The following is a 16,239-nucleotide window of genomic DNA, read 5'->3' on the forward strand; positions in this document are numbered from 1 at the left end:
CTTAGCTTCATCTATTCCTGTTGCTACCCCTCACCACAGGAAGTTTCCTGCATTAGCAAGTTAGGACCAGGTACAGACAAAGAAAGACTGCATTCAGTTATATCCATTCTTTATCTGTCATATGATGAACTGACAGCACTGCTCCGCATCCACAACCAAGCCCCACAGATCTCTTACTAGTTTACCCTTGGCACTTCAGTCCATTGACAGCACATTGACCCCTGTATACCATATGATTACAGTTTATGCTATCCCATGCACTCCTTTCATCCTCTTTCACGTTCATTGCCCAATCACTTGGTCTTTTTCACTCAATCCTTCCTTTTACAGTTTGGTCTCTCCCTTCTTGTTACCCTCCACTTTTCACACATACATCCTCTTTGTTAGCTTCTCATTCACTCCCTCCTTGTGCCTGAACCATTGTATCACACTTCAGCTCTGTCAACTACATACTTTTTATAAACACACCTCACTCTTAAGATTTTATTACTTGGTTAAACCAACTCTCACTACAAATTGTCCTCAGACATTTAGTTTCCAACACATCCATCCTTGTTCAAATTTCATAATCTATAGCCCGTGCCTCACATTCATATGAAATCATTGGGACTTCTGTACCTTCAAACATATCCATTTTTGCTATCCATCTATATCTCTAATGCCCAATCCTTTTAGGAACTCTCTCAAGGGGGGGTGGCCATGGCTAAATTCTCCTAACTGTTGAACTCCATTGCTGCTTTTTAGTATCAAAAGCCTCATCTTTAACAGGCCACTGGCAGAGAGCAACTCAAGTGAGCAAGTCAAATGCAAAGTTTTCAGAGGCTCACACCTAATGTTCCTACCAACTACGACTACCAAATGTGTCTAACTAATACTCCTACCTAATTTTGCAACCTACTACTACTACCTAATACTCCCAGCTAATTGTCCTACCGGCTACTACTACCCAATTTTCCTACCTGAAGCTTCTGTCTAATGTTCCTACCTACTACTTTTATCCATTGATTCTACCATTTTCCCAAAAGATAGGGCTAGCTCAAAGTGCTCTCAACAGGAAAATCTAGAGTTGTAAAGAATGATTTGTGTGAGTTGTCAAGTCTTATTTGTGTTAAGGTGAGATTGTATGCTTGTTGACAGAGTGACAGCAGTTGTCATATGGGTATGGCAGAAAGAAAAGACAGCTACCTGGATCAAAGAAGCACAACTTTACAACCACTGAAGTGTTGGCCCACCATATTATCACTAACCTTCCCAATACCCAGCTGGGTAGCACCAGTGGTACCAAGTACAGCTGTTAAAGAGAAAAGGGAAGCATTTAGATGGTACTCACAAGGAAGGGATGCAAATGACTGGGAAATATATAAAAGGTCAAAAGGAAGGTGCAAGGGTTGAAAAAGAATTGAGTTGGGATGAGAGATTATCATTTTAGAGTTCAAGGAGAATAAGAAAGAGAGTTTGAAATGAGGTAAATAATGAGAGAAAGACAAGAGAACAAGAGAACATTAGTGTATGTTTTGAAGGATTGTTGAATATGTTTCATGATAGAGTGGCAGATGTGATGTGTTTTGGTTGAAATGGTGTGCGAAGTGAGAGAGTTGGGTACATTGGTTTTGTGAAGCGAGAAGAAGTGGTGAAAGCTTTCCAGATGAAATCTGGCAAGGAAATGGGAGGGGATATTATAGCATTTGAATTAATTAAGAAAGGAAGTGACTGTGTTGTTGATTAGCTGGTAAGGATATTCAGTATATGTATGTATCATGGTGAAGTGACTGAGGTTTGGCAGAATGCATGCACAGTGCCATTATACAGAGGCAGAGGGGCTCAAGGTGAATGTTCAAAATATGATGGCATATATTTTATGAGAATTCCTGGAAAAATGTATGAGAGAATATTGATAGAGAAGGTGAAGGCATGTATCGAGCATCAGATTGGGGAGGAGCAGTGTGGTTTCAAAAATGGTAGAGGATGTGTGGATCAGGTGTTTCCTTTGAAGAATGTGTTAGAGATACTTGGAAAAACATGTATTTGTCTGTAGCATTTATGTTTCTGGAGAAGGCATATGATAGGGTTCCTTGTTAGAAGGTCTGAAGAGTATATGGTGTGGGAGATAAACTACCAGAAGCAGTGAGAAGTTTTATCAAGGAGGTAAGGCATGTGTATGAGTAGGAAGAGAGAAGATTGATTGGTTTCCAGTAAAGGTTGGTCTGCGGCAGGGGTGTGTGATGTCCCCATGGTGTTTACTTTTTATATGGTTGGGATGGTTAGGGAGGTAAATACTAATTGGTATACATCTTAACAGATTTACTGAAATGTAGACATCCATCTGTACAGTTATATAAAGACAGGATGTAATCTATGAAAACTTAACACAGACTTTAGTTTATATTTTCAGTGGAATGAAATTAAGATGAGCAAAGACAGCAGATATTCGTTTCCTGAAAGACTAAAGAGATGGCTGAAATCTGAGTGTGGAAATGTACCACTGAATCAACACATTACGCTGACAGAAGAGCTGAGGGCTGAGCTAAGTTCCAAGTCTCCTGCATCTACTAGAATCAAAGCCATTAAAGAACTTGATGAATTGATGAGTACAAGGAAACTGGAAGAGGTTTGCAGTTCCTTTCAACATATAGTACTGTACTATTTATTTAAATTGATATATAGTATCTTTTGATTGTAGTTGTGTGTCCTTTTGCATGTTTGATTACCAGCCTTCAATATATATATATATGTCTTGGGAGTAAGTCAGGGGTTGGTGAGAGGACAGGAGCACTACTCATGAAGCAGGAATTGTGGGAGTATGTGATAGTGTAAGAAAATAAATTCTAGATTGATGTGGGTAAAACTGAAAGTGGATGGAGAGATATGGGTGATTATTGGTGCCTATGCACCTGGTCATGAGAAGAAAGATCATGAGAGGCAAGTGTTTTGGGAACAGTTGAGTGAGTGTGTTAGCTGCTTTGATGCATGAGAAAAGGTTATAGTTATGGGTGATTTGAATGCAAAGGTGAGTAATGTGGCAGTTGAGGATATGATTGGTTTATATGGGATGTTTCAGTGTTGTAAATGGAAATGGTGAAGAGCTTGTGGATTTGTGTGCTAAAAAAGGACTGATGATTGGGAATACCTGGTTCAAAAAGAGATATACATAAGAATACGTATGTGAGTAGGAGAAATCGTCAAAGGGCGTTATTGGATTATGTGTTAATTGATAGGCATGTAAAAGAGAGACTTTTGGATGTTAATGTGCTGACACAGGCAGCTGGAGGGATGTCTGATCACTATCTTGTGGAGGTGAAGATTTGTAGATGTTTTCAGAAACAAGAGACTGTTGGGGAGAAGAGTGGTGAGAGTAAGTGAGCTTGGAAAGGAGACTTTTGTGAGGAAGTACCAGGAGAGATAGTGTAGAATGGCAAAAGGTGAGAGCAAATGATGAGGGGAATAGGGAAGGAATGGGATGTGTTTAGGTGAGCAGTGATGGCTTGCACAAAAGATATATGTGGCATGAGAAAGGTGGGAGGTGTGCAAATTAGAAAGGGTAGTGAGTGGTGGGATGAAGGTAGGTTGTTAGTGGAGGAGACGAGAGAGGCACTTGGATGGCTTTTGCAGGGAAGCAGTGCAAATGACTGGGAAACGTATCAAAGAAAGTAGCAGGAGGTCAAGAGAAAGGTGCAAGGGGCGAAAAAGCAGGCAAATGAGAGTTGGGGTGAGAGTATCATTAAATTTTTGGGAAAATAAAAAGTTGATTCGGAAGGAGGTAGATTAAGTGCATAAGACAAGAGAACAAATGGGAACATTAGTGAAGAGGGCAAATAAGTAGGTAATAACAAGTAGTGATGAAGTGAGAGGGAGATGGAGTGAGTATTTTGAAGGTTTGCTGAATGTGTTTGATGATAGAGTTGCAGATATAGGTTGTTTTGATCAGGGTGGTGTGCAAAGTGAGAGGGTCAGGGAGAATGGTTTGGTAAACAGAAAAGAGGTAGTGAAAGCTTTGTGGAAGATAAAAGCTGGCAAGGTAGTGGGTTTGGATGTTATTGCAGTGGAATTTATTAATAAAGGGGGTGACTATGTTGTTGATTGGTTAAGTATATTCATTGTATGTTTGGATCATGGTGAAGTCCCTGAGGATTAGCAGAATGCATGCATAGTGCCATTGTACAAATGCAAAGGGGATGAAGATGAGTGTTCAAACTACTGAGGCATAAGTTTACTGAGTATTCCTGGGAAATTATATGGAAGGGTATTGATTGAGAGGGTAAAAGCATATACAGAGCATCAGATTGGGGAGGAGCAGTGTGGTTTCAGAAGTGGTAGAGGATGTTTGGATCAGGTGTGTGCTTTGAAGAATGTATGTGAGAAATACTTAGAAAAACAGATGGATTTGTATGCAGCATTTATGCATCTGGAGAAGGCGTATGATAGGGTTGATAGAGATGCTTTGTGGAAGGTTTTAAAGAGTATATGGTGTAGGATGTAAGTTGCTAGAAGCATTGAAAGATTTTAACCAAGGATGTAAGGCATGTGGATGAGTAGGAAGACAGGAAAGTGATTGGTTCCCAGTGAATGTCGGTTTGTGGAATGGGTGTATGATGTCTCCATGGTTGTTTAATTTTGTTTATGGATGGGGTGGTTAGGGAGGTGACTACAAGAGTTTTGGAGAGAGGGGCAAATATGCAGTCTGTTGTGGATGAGAGGGCTTGAAAAGTGAGTCAGTTGTTGTTTGCTGATGATACAGCACTGGTGGCTGATTTGGGTGTGAAGCTGAAGAGGTTTGTGACTGAGTTTGGTAAAGTGTGTGAAAGGAGAAAGCTGAGAGTAAATGTGAATAAGAGCAAGGTAATTGGGTTCATTGGGGTTGAGGGAGAAGTTAATTGTGAGGTAAGTTTGAATGGATAAAAACTGGAGGAAGTGAAGTGTTTTAGATATCTGGGAGTGGACTTGGCAGCGGATGGAACCATGGATGCGGAAGTGAGTCACAGGGTGGGGGCAGGGGCAAAGGTTCTGGGAGCACTGAAGAATTTGTGGAAGTCGAGAACGTTATCTTGGAGAGTGAAAATGGATATATTTGAAGGAATAGTGTTTCCAACAATGTTGTATGGTTGCAAGGCATGGGCTGTTGATAGGGTTGTACAGAGGAGGGTGGATGTGTTGGAAATGAAATGTTTGAGGACAATTTGTGGTGTGAGGTGGTTTGATTAAGTAATGTAAGGGTAAGAGGGATGTGTGGTAATAAAAAGTGTGGTTGAGAGAGCAGAAGAGGGTGAGTTGAAATGGTATGAAGACATGGAGAGAATGAGTGAGGAAAGATTTACAAAGAGGATATACGTGTCAAAGGTGTAGGGAAAAAGGAAAAGAGGGAAACCAAATTGGAGGTGGGAGGATGGAGTGAAAACGTTTTTGTGATAGGTGCCTAAACATACAGGAGGGTGAAAGGAGTGCAAGGAATAGTGAATTGGAATGATATGGTGTACTGGGGTCAACATGCTGTCAATGGATTGAACCAGGGCATGGGAAGCATCTGGGGTAAACCATGGAAAGGTCTGTGGAGCCTGGATGTGGAAAGTGAGTTGTGGTTTCGGTGCATTACACATGACAGCTAGTGTGAATGAATGTGACCTTTTTTGTCAATTCCTGGTGCTACCTCATTGTAGGGGAGGGGCTATATTTTGTGTGGCGGGATAGTGATGGGAATGGATGAAGGCGGCAAGTATGGATATATGCATGTGTATACATGTATGTGTGTATCTCTGTTATGTATATGTATGTATATATGCATGTATGGGCGTTTATGTATATGTATATGTGTATATGAGTGGTTGGGCCATTCTTCGTCTATTTCCTAGGGCTACCTTGCTGATGTGGGAAATGGCCATTAAGTATAATGATAATGATAAAGAAAAAGATATTCATTTTATTTATTATACTTAATTACTGTTTCCCACATCAGGAAAGTAGCACTAAGAAACAGGTTAAGAATGGCCCATTCACTCACATACACACACACACACACACATATATATATATATATATATATATATATATATATATATATATATATATATATATATATATATATTTTATATTATACTTTGTCGCTGTCTCCCGCGTTTGCGAGGTAGCGCAAGGAAACAGACGAAAGAAATGGCCCAACCCCCCCCATACACATGTATATACATATGTCCACACACGCAAATATACATACCTACACAGCTTTCCATGGTTTACCCCAGATGCTTCACATGCCTTGATTCAATCCACTGACAGCACGTCAACCCCGGTATACCACATCGCTCCAATTCACTCTATTCCTTGCCCTCCTTTCACCCTCCTGCATGTTCAGGCCCCGATCACACAAAATCTTTTTCACTCCATCTTTCCACCTCCAATTTGGTCTCCCTCTTCTCCTCGTTCCCTCCACCTCCGACACATATATCCTCTTGGTCAATCTTTCCTCACTCATTCTCTCCATGTGCCCAAACCACTTCAAAACACCCTCTTCTGCTCTCTCAACCATGCTCTTTTTATTTCCACACATCTCTCTTACCCTTACGTTACTCACTCGATCAAACCACCTCACACCACACATTGTCCTCAAACATCTCATTTCCAGCAAATCCATCCTCCTGTGCACAACTCTATCCATAGCCCACGCCTCGCAACCATACAACATTGTTGGAACCACTATTCCTTCAAACATAGCCATTTTTGCTTTCCGAGATAATGTTCTCGACTTCCACACATTCTTCAAGGCCCCCAGAATTTTCGCCCCCTCCCCCACCCTATGATCCACTTCCGCTTCCATGGTTCCATCCGCTGCCAGATCCACTCCCAGATATCTAAAACACTTCACTCCCTCCATTTTTTCTCCATTCAAACTCACCTCCCAATTGACTTGACCCTCAACCCTACTGTACCTAATAACCTTGCTCTTATTCACATTTACTCTTAACTTTCTTCTTCCACACACTTTACCAAACTCAGTCACCAGCTTCTGCAGTTTCTCACATGAATCAGCCACCAGCGCTGTATCATCAGCGAACAACAACTGACTCACTTCCCAAGCTCTCTCATCCCCAACAGACTTCATACTTGCCCCTCTTTCCAAAACTCTTGCATTTACCTCCCTAACAACCCCATCCATAAACAAATTAAACAACCATGGAGACATCACACACCCCTGCCGCAAACCTACATTCACTGAGAACCAATCACTTTCCTCTCTTCCTACACGTACACATGCCTTACATCCTCGATAAAAACTTTTCACTGCTTCTAACAACTTTCCTCCCACACCATATATTCTTAATACCTTCCACAGAGTATCTCTATCAACTCTATCATATGCCTTCTCCAGATCCATAAATGCTACATACAAATCCATTTGCTTTTCTAAGTATTTCTCGCATACATTCTTCAAAGCAAACACCTGATCCACACATCCTCTACCACTTCTGAAACCACACTGCTCTTCCCCGATCTGATGCTCTGTACATGCCTTCACCCTCTCAATCAATACCCTCCCATATAAATTACCAGGAATACTCAACAAACTTATACCTCTGTAATTTGAGCACTCACTCTTATCCCCTTTGCCTTTGTACAATGGCACTATGCACGCATTCCGCCAATCCTCAGGCACCTCATCATGAGTCATACATACATTAAATAACTTTACCAACCAGTCCACAATACAGTCACCCCCTTTTTTAATAAATTCCACTGCAATACCATCCAAACCTGCTGCCTTGCTGGCTTTCATCTTCCGCAAAGCTTTCACTACCTCTTCTCTGTTTACCAAATCATTTTCCCTAACCCTCTCACTTTGCACACCACCTCGACCAAAACACCCTATATCTGCCACTCTATCATCAAACACATTCAACAAACCTTCAAAATACTCACTCCATCTCCTTCTCACATCACCACTACTTGTTATCACCTCCCCATTTGCGCCCTTCACTGAAGTTCCCATTTGCTCCCTTGTCTTACGCACTTTATTTACCTCCTTCCAGAACATCTTTTTATTCTCTCTAAAATTTAATGATACTCTCTCACCCCAACTCTCATTTGCCCTTTTTTTCACCTCTTGCACCTTTCTCTTGACCTCCTGTCTCTTTCTTTTATACATCTCCCACTCAATTGCATTTTTTCCCTGCAAAAATCGTCCAAATGCCTCTCTCTTCTCTTTCACTAATACTCTTACTTCTTCATCCCACCACTCACTACCCTTTCTAATCAACCCACCTCCCTCTCTTCTCATGCCACAAGCATCTTTTGCGCAATCCATCACTGATTCCCTAAATACATCCCATTCCTCCCCCACTCCCCTTACTTCCATTGTTCTCACCTTTTTCCATTCTGTACTCAGTCTCTCCTGGTACTTCCTCACACAGGTCTCCTTCCCAAGCTCACTTACTCTCACCACCCTCTTCACCCCAACATTCACTCTTCTTTTCTGAAAACCCATACAAATCTTCACCTTAGCCTCCACAAGATAATGATCAGACATCCCTCCAGTTGCACCTCTCAGCACATTAACATCCAAAAGTCTCTCTTTCGCACGCCTGTCAATTAACACGTAATCCAATAACGCTCTCTGGCCATCTCTCCTACTTACATAAGTATACTTATGTATATCTCGCTTTTTAAACCAGGTATTCCCAATCATCAGTCCTTTTTCAGCACATAAATCTACAAGCTCTTCACCATTTCCATTTACAACACTGAACACCCCATGTATACCAATTATTCCCTCAACTGCCACATTACTCACCTTTGCATTCAAATCACCCATCACTATAACCCGGTCTCGTGCATCAAAACCACTAACACACTCATTCAGCTGCTCCCAAAACACTTGCCTCTCATGATCTTTCTTCTCATGCCCAGGTGCATATGCACCAATAATCACCCACCTCTCTCCATCAACTTTCAGTTTTACCCATATTAATCGAGAATTTACTTTCTTACATTCTATCACATACTCCCACAACTCCTGTTTCAGGAGTATTGCTACTCCTTCCCTTGCTCTTGTCCTCTCACTAACCCCTGACTTTACTCCCCAGACATTCCCAAACCACTCTTCCCCTTTACCCTTGAGCTTCGTTTCACTCAGAGCCAAAACATCCAGGTTCCTTTCCTCAAACATACTACCTATCTCTCCTTTTTTCACATCTTGGTTACATCCACACACATTTAGGCACCCCACTCTGAGCCTTCGAGGAGGATGAGCACTCCCCGCGTGACTCCTTCTTCTGTTTCCCATTTTAGAAAGTTAATACAAGGAGGGGAGGATTTCTGGCCCCCCGCTCCCGTCCCCTCTAGTCGCTTTCTACGACACGCGAGGAATACGTGGGAAGTATTCTTTCACCCCTATCCCCAGGGATAATATACACATATATATATACATATACACATACACACACATACACATACATATGCACATATACACACACACACACATACATATATATACATATGAAAAATGTAAGAAACAATTTAGAAAACTGAAACTTCTAGCTTGAAATTAATGAAAAAAAAATGAATGTCACATAATGGTTCAACCTCTGGCTATGGAAAAAGGAAATGTATAATTTATTTACACAAACGTCAATAGCAGTTCTCATCAATTTAACCACTGTATCAATAAGCTTCAATGTCTAAGCTACATTTTTCTCCAATTTCACTATTTTCTTGTCAAAACACCATGTATGAAAACTCTCACTCCAGTAACACAACTATAAACATTTACTTCCCCTTTAAAAAGAAGTTCTGGGGAAGTCTGTCTCGATACACTGCGGGAAACTCTACCACCTGGCGGGGTTTGTGTTGCAATGGTTCCCGATTCACAAACGTAGTAGCATCACTGGTGGGCCAAGGTAGTTCCGTTTGCGAAGAGGCGCTGACGACGTAGTTGAGGCAGACGACGTATTGTGGCTTGTGATCCTTGGGTCCATGGATGAGTGTGGCTTGTGTCACAAGCCAGACGTAGCCACCGTCCCGGGCGAGGCATTTTTTTAGTCCATGGTGAAATCATGGCCAACATTCCTTTGCAATATCTTGACTGTATAATTTGCAGCACTCTGAGACATATATATATATATATATATATATATATATATATATATATATATATATATATATATATATATGGTTTGGATGGTATTGCAGTGGAATTTATTAAAAAAGGGGATGACTGTATTGTTGACTGGTTGATGAGGTTATTTAATGTATGTATGATTCATGGTGAGGTGCGCGAGGATTGGCGGAATGCATGCATAGTGCCATTGTACAAAGGCAAAGGGGATAAGAGTGTGTGCTCAAATTACGGAGGTATAAGTTTGTTGAGTATTCCTGGCAAATTATATGGAAGGGTATTGATTGAGAGGGTGAAGGCATGTACAGAGCATCAGATTGGGGAAGAGCAGTGTGGTTTCAGAAGTGGTAGAGGATGTGTGGATCAGGTGTTTGCTTTGAAGAATGTATGTGAGAAATACTTAGAAAAGCTAATGGATTTGTATGTAGCATTTATGGATCTGGAGAAGGCATATGATAGAGTTGATAGAGATGCTCTGTGGAAGGTACTAAGAATATATGGTGTAGGAGGCAAGTTGTTAGAAGCAGTGGAAAGTTTTTATTGAGGATGTAAGGCATGTGTAGGTGTAGGAAGAGAGGAAAGTGATTGGTTCTCAGTGAATGTAGGTTTGCGGCAGGGGTGTGTGATGTCTCCGTGGTTGTTTAATTTGTTTATGGATGGGGTTGTTAGGGAGGTGATTGCAAGAGTTTTGGAAAGAGGGGCAAGTATGCAGTCTGTTGGGGATGAGAGAGCTTGGGAAGTGAGTCAGTTGTTGTTCACTGTCGCTACAGCGCTGGTGGCTGATTCATGTGAGAAACTGCAGAAGCTGGTGACTGAGTTTGGTAAAGTGTGTGAAAGAAGAAAGTTAAGAGTAAATGTGAATAAGAGCAAGGTTATTAGGTACAGTAGGATTGAGGGTCAAGTTAATTGGGAGGTAAGTTTGAATGGAGAAAAACTGGAGGAAGTAAAATGTTTTAGATATCTGGGAGTGGATCTGGCAGCGAATGGAACCATGGAAGTGGAAGTGAATCATAGGGTGGGGGAGGGGGCGAAAATCCTGGGAGCCTTGAAGAATGTGTGGAAGTCGAGAACATTATCTCAGAAAGCAAAAATGGGTATGTTTGAAGGAATAGTGGTTCCATCAATGTTGTATGGTTGCGAGGCGTGGGCTATGGATAGTTGTGTGCAGGAGGGTGGATGTGCTGGAAATGAGATATTTGAGGACAATATGTGGTGTGAGGTGGTTTGATCGAGTAAGTAATGTAACGGTAAGAGAGATGTGTGGAAATAAAAAAAGCGTGGTTGAGAGAGCAGAAGAGGGTGTTTTGAAATGGTTTGGGCACATGAAGAGAATGAGTGAGGAAAGATTGACCAAGAGGATATATGTGTCGGAGGTGGAGGGAATGAGGAGAAGTGGGAGACCAAATTGGAGGTGGAAAGATGGAGTGAAAAAGATTTTGAGTGATTGGGACCTGAACATGCAGGAAGGTGAAAGGCTGGCAAGGAATAGAGTGAATTGGATTGATGTGGTATACCGGGGTTGACGTACTGTCAATTGATTGAATCAGGGCATGTGAAGTGTCTGGGGTAAACCATGGAAAGTTCTGTGGGGCCTGGATGTGGAAAGGGAGCTGTGGTTTTGGATGTTATTGCATGACAGCTAGAGACTGAGTGTGAACGAATGGGGCCTTTGTTGTCTTTTCCTAGCGCTACCTCACACACATGAAGTGGGAGGGGGATGTTATTCCATGTGTGGCGAGGTGGCGATGGGAATGAATAAGGGGAGACAGTGTGAATTGTGTGCATGTGTATATATGTAGGTGTCTGTGTGTATATATATAAATGTGTACATTGAGATGTATAGGTATGTATATTTGCGTGTGTGGATGTGTATTGTATATGCATGTGTATGGGGGTGGGTTGGGCCATTTCTTTCATCTGTTTCCTTGCGCTACCTCGCAAATGCGGGAGACAGCGACAGAGCAAAATGAATATATATATATACATAAACTCACGTATGCGTATCAACATATACATACACAGACATATTCATACATACACATGTACATATTCATACTTGCTTGCCTTCATCCATTCCTGTTGCTACCCAGCCATGCAGGAAATAGCATCACTACTCCCTGCTTCAGCAAGGTAGTGCCAGGATAACGGACAAAAAGGGCCACATTCATTCACACTCGGTCTCTAAATGTTATGTGTAATGCATCAAAACTCTAGCTCCCTATCCACATCCAGGCCCCAGAGGCCTTTCCATGGTTTACCCCAAATGCTTCACATACCCTAGCTCAGTCCATTGACAGTCTGTTGACCTCAGTATACCACAATGTTCCGATTCACTCTATTCCATGCATGCCTCTTGCCCACCGGTATTTTCAGACTCGATCTCAAAATCTTTCCATACTTCCACCTCTAATTTGGTCTCTCACTTCTCCTTGTTCCCTTCATCACTGATACGTATATCCTCTTTGTCAAATTTATCTCACTCATTCTCAATATATGTCCAAACCATTTCGACACGTCCTCATCTGCTGTCTCAACCACGCTCTTTTTAATTCCACACATCTCTCTTACCCTTTCATTACTTTCTCGATCAAACCACATCACACCACATATTGTCCTTAAACATTTCGTTTCCTACATATCCACCCTCCTTTGTACAACGCTATGTATAGCCCATGCCTTGCAACCATATAACATTGTTGGAACTGCTATTCCTCCAAACATACCCATTTTTGCTCTCCAAGATGACATTCTCTCCTTCCACATGTTTTTCATCACTATCAGAATCTTCACCCCCTCCCTCACCCTGTGACTCGCTTCCACTTCCATGGTTCCATCCACTGCTTAGTCCACTCCCAGTTATCTAAAACACTTCGCTTCCTCCAATTTTTCTCAATTCAAACTTGCATCCCAATTAAATTGTCCCTTAACCCTTCTGAACTCTAAACTTATTCCTTTCACATATTTTTCTAAGCTCAGTTACCAACCTCTGCAGTTTCTCACCCAAATCAGCCACAAGAGCTGTCATCAGCCAACAGGAACAGACTGCATACTCACCCCTCTCTCCAAAACTCTTGCATTTACCTCCCTAACCACCCCATCCATAACCAAATTAAACAACCATGGTTACATCATACACCCTTGCTGCAAACTGATATTCACTGGGAACCAATCACTCTCCTCTCTTCCTACTTGTACATATGCCTTACATCTGTGATAAAAACTTTTCACTTCTGCTACCAACTTACCTACCACACCGTATACTCTTAAAACCTTCCACAAAGCATCTGTCAACCTTATCATAAGCCTTCTCCAGATCCATAAATGCTACATACAAATCCATCTGTTTTCTAAGTATTTCTTGTATACATTTTTCAAAGCATATGATAGGCATATGATAGAGTTGATAGAGATGCTCTGTGGAAGGTATTAAGAATATATGGTGTGGGAGGCAAGTTGTTACAAGCAGTGAAAAGTTTTTATCGAGGATGTAAGGCATGTGTACGTGTAGGAAGAGAGGAAAGTGATTGGTTCTCAGTGAATGTAGGTTTGCGGCAGGGGTGTGTGATGTCTCCATGGTTGTTTAATTTGTTTATGGATGGGGTTGTTAGGGAGGTGAATGCAAGAGTTTTGGAAAGAGGGGCAAGTATGAAGTCTGTTGGGGATGAGAGAGCTTGGGAAGTGAGTCAGTTGTTGTTCGCTGATGATACAGCGCTGGTGGCTGATTCATGTGAGAAACTGCAGAAGCTGGTGACTGAGTTTGGTAAAGTGTGTGAAAGAAGAAAGTTAAGAGTAAATGTGAATAAGAGCAAGGTTATTAGGTACAGTAGGGTTGAGGGTCAAGTCAATTGGGAGGTGAGTTTGAATGGAGAAAAACTGGAGGACGTGAAGTGTTTTAGATATCTGGGAGTGGATCTGGCAGCGGATGGAAACATGGAAGCGGAAGTGGATCATAGGGTGGGGGAGGGGGTGAAAATTCTGGGAGCCTTGAAGAATGTGTGGAAGTCGAGAACATTATCTCAGAAAGCAAAAATGGGTATGTTTGAAGGAATAGTGGTTCCAACAATGTTGTATGGTTGCGAGGCGTGGACTATGGATAGAGTTGTGCGCAGGAGGATGGACGTGCTGGAAATGAGATGTTTGAGGACAATTTGTGGTGTGAGGTGGTTTGATCGAGTAAGTAACGTAAGGGTAAGAGAGATGTGTGGAAATAAAAAGAGCGTGGTTGAGAGAGCAGAAGAGGGTGTTTTGAAATGGTTTGGGCACATGAAGAGAATGAGTGAGGAAAGATTGACCAAGAGGATATATGTGTCGGAGGTGGAGGGAATGAGGAGAAGTGGGAGACCAAATTGGAGGTGGAAAGATGGAGTGAAAAAGATTTTGAGTGATTGGGACCTGAACATGCAGGAAGGTGAAAGGCTGGCAAGGAATAGAGTGAATTGGATTGATGTGGTATACCGGGGTTGACGTACTGTCAATTGATTGAATCAGGGCATGTGAAGTGTCTGGGGTAAACCATGGAAAGTTCTGTGGGGCCTGGATGTGGAAAGGGAGCTGTGGTTTTGGACGTTATTGCATGACAGCTAGAGACTGAGTGTGAACGAATGGGGCCTTTGTTGTCTTCTCCTAGCGCTACCTCACACACATGAAGTGGGAGGGGGATGTTATTCCATGTGTGGCGAGGTGGCGATGGGAATGAATAAGGGGAGACAGTGTGGATTGTGTGCATGTGTATATATGTAGGTGTCTGTGTGTATATATATAAATGTGTACATTGAGATGTATAGGTATGTATATTTGCGTGTGTGGATGTGTATTGTATATGCATGTGTATGGGGGTGGGTTGGGCCATTTCTTTCATCTGTTTCCTTGCGCTACCTCGCAAATGCGGGAGACAGCGACAGAGCAAAATGAATATATATATATACATAAACTCACGTATGCGTATCAACATATACATACACAGACATATTCATACATACACATGTACATATTCATACTTGCTTGCCTTCATCCATTCCTGTTGCTACCCAGCCATGCAGGAAATAGCATCACTACTCCCTGCTTCAGCAAGGTAGTGCCAGGATAACGGACAAAAAGGGCCACATTCATTCACACTCGGTCTCTAAATGTTATGTGTAATGCATCAAAACTCTAGCTCCCTATCCACATCCAGGCCCCAGAGGCCTTTCCATGGTTTACCCCAAATGCTTCACATACCCTAGCTCAGTCCATTGACAGTCTGTTGACCTCAGTATACCACAATGTTCCGATTCACTCTATTCCATGCATGCCTCTTGCCCACCGGTATTTTCAGACTCGATCTCAAAATCTTTCCATACTTCCACCTCTAATTTGGTCTCTCACTTCTCCTTGTTCCCTTCATCACTGATACGTATATCCTCTTTGTCAAATTTATCTCACTCATTCTCAATATATGTCCAAACCATTTCGACACGTCCTCATCTGCTGTCTCAACCACGCTCTTTTTAATTCCACACATCTCTCTTACCCTTTCATTACTTTCTCGATCAAACCACATCACACCACATATTGTCCTTAAACATTTCGTTTCCTACATATCCACCCTCCTTTGTACAACGCTATGTATAGCCCATGCCTTGCAACCATATAACATTGTTGGAACTGCTATTCCTCCAAACATACCCATTTTTGCTCTCCAAGATGACATTCTCTCCTTCCACATGTTTTTCATCACTATCAGAATCTTCACCCCCTCCCTCACCCTGTGACTCGCTTCCACTTCCATGGTTCCATCCACTGCTTAGTCCACTCCCAGTTATCTAAAACACTTCGCTTCCTCCAATTTTTCTCAATTCAAACTTGCATCCCAATTAAATTGTCCCTTAACCCTTCTGAACTCTAAACTTATTCCTTTCACATATTTTTCTAAGCTCAGTTACCAACCTCTGCAGTTTCTCACCCAAATCAGCCACAAGAGCTGTCATCAGCCAACAGGAACAGACTGCATACTCACCCCTCTCTCCAAAACTCTTGCATTTACCTCCCTAACCACCCCATCCATAACCAAATTAAACAACCATGGTTACATCATACACCCTTGCTGCAAACTGATATTCACTGGGAACCAATCACTCTCCTCTCTTCCTACTTGTACATATGCC

The 16,239-nt window shown here is 41.9% G+C and overlaps 1 protein-coding gene across 1 annotated transcript in view; it reads left to right on the plus strand.

Moving 5' to 3' along the window:
* The window catches only part of LOC139753741 (tuberin-like), a 44,476-nt gene that overhangs the window by 9,409 nt on the left and 18,828 nt on the right, over nucleotides 1-16,239 (plus strand). The window contains exon 2 of the mRNA XM_071670537.1: nucleotides 2,393-2,608. Within this exon, the coding sequence (XP_071526638.1) occupies nucleotides 2,408-2,608 (201 nt within the window). The 5' untranslated portion in view covers nucleotides 2,393-2,407. The remainder of the gene's footprint in view (nucleotides 1-2,392; nucleotides 2,609-16,239) is intronic.

The sequence above is a fragment of the Panulirus ornatus genome, chromosome 15 (genome assembly GCF_036320965.1).
Source record: "Panulirus ornatus isolate Po-2019 chromosome 15, ASM3632096v1, whole genome shotgun sequence".
Lineage (NCBI taxonomy): Eukaryota > Metazoa > Arthropoda > Malacostraca > Decapoda > Palinuridae > Panulirus > Panulirus ornatus.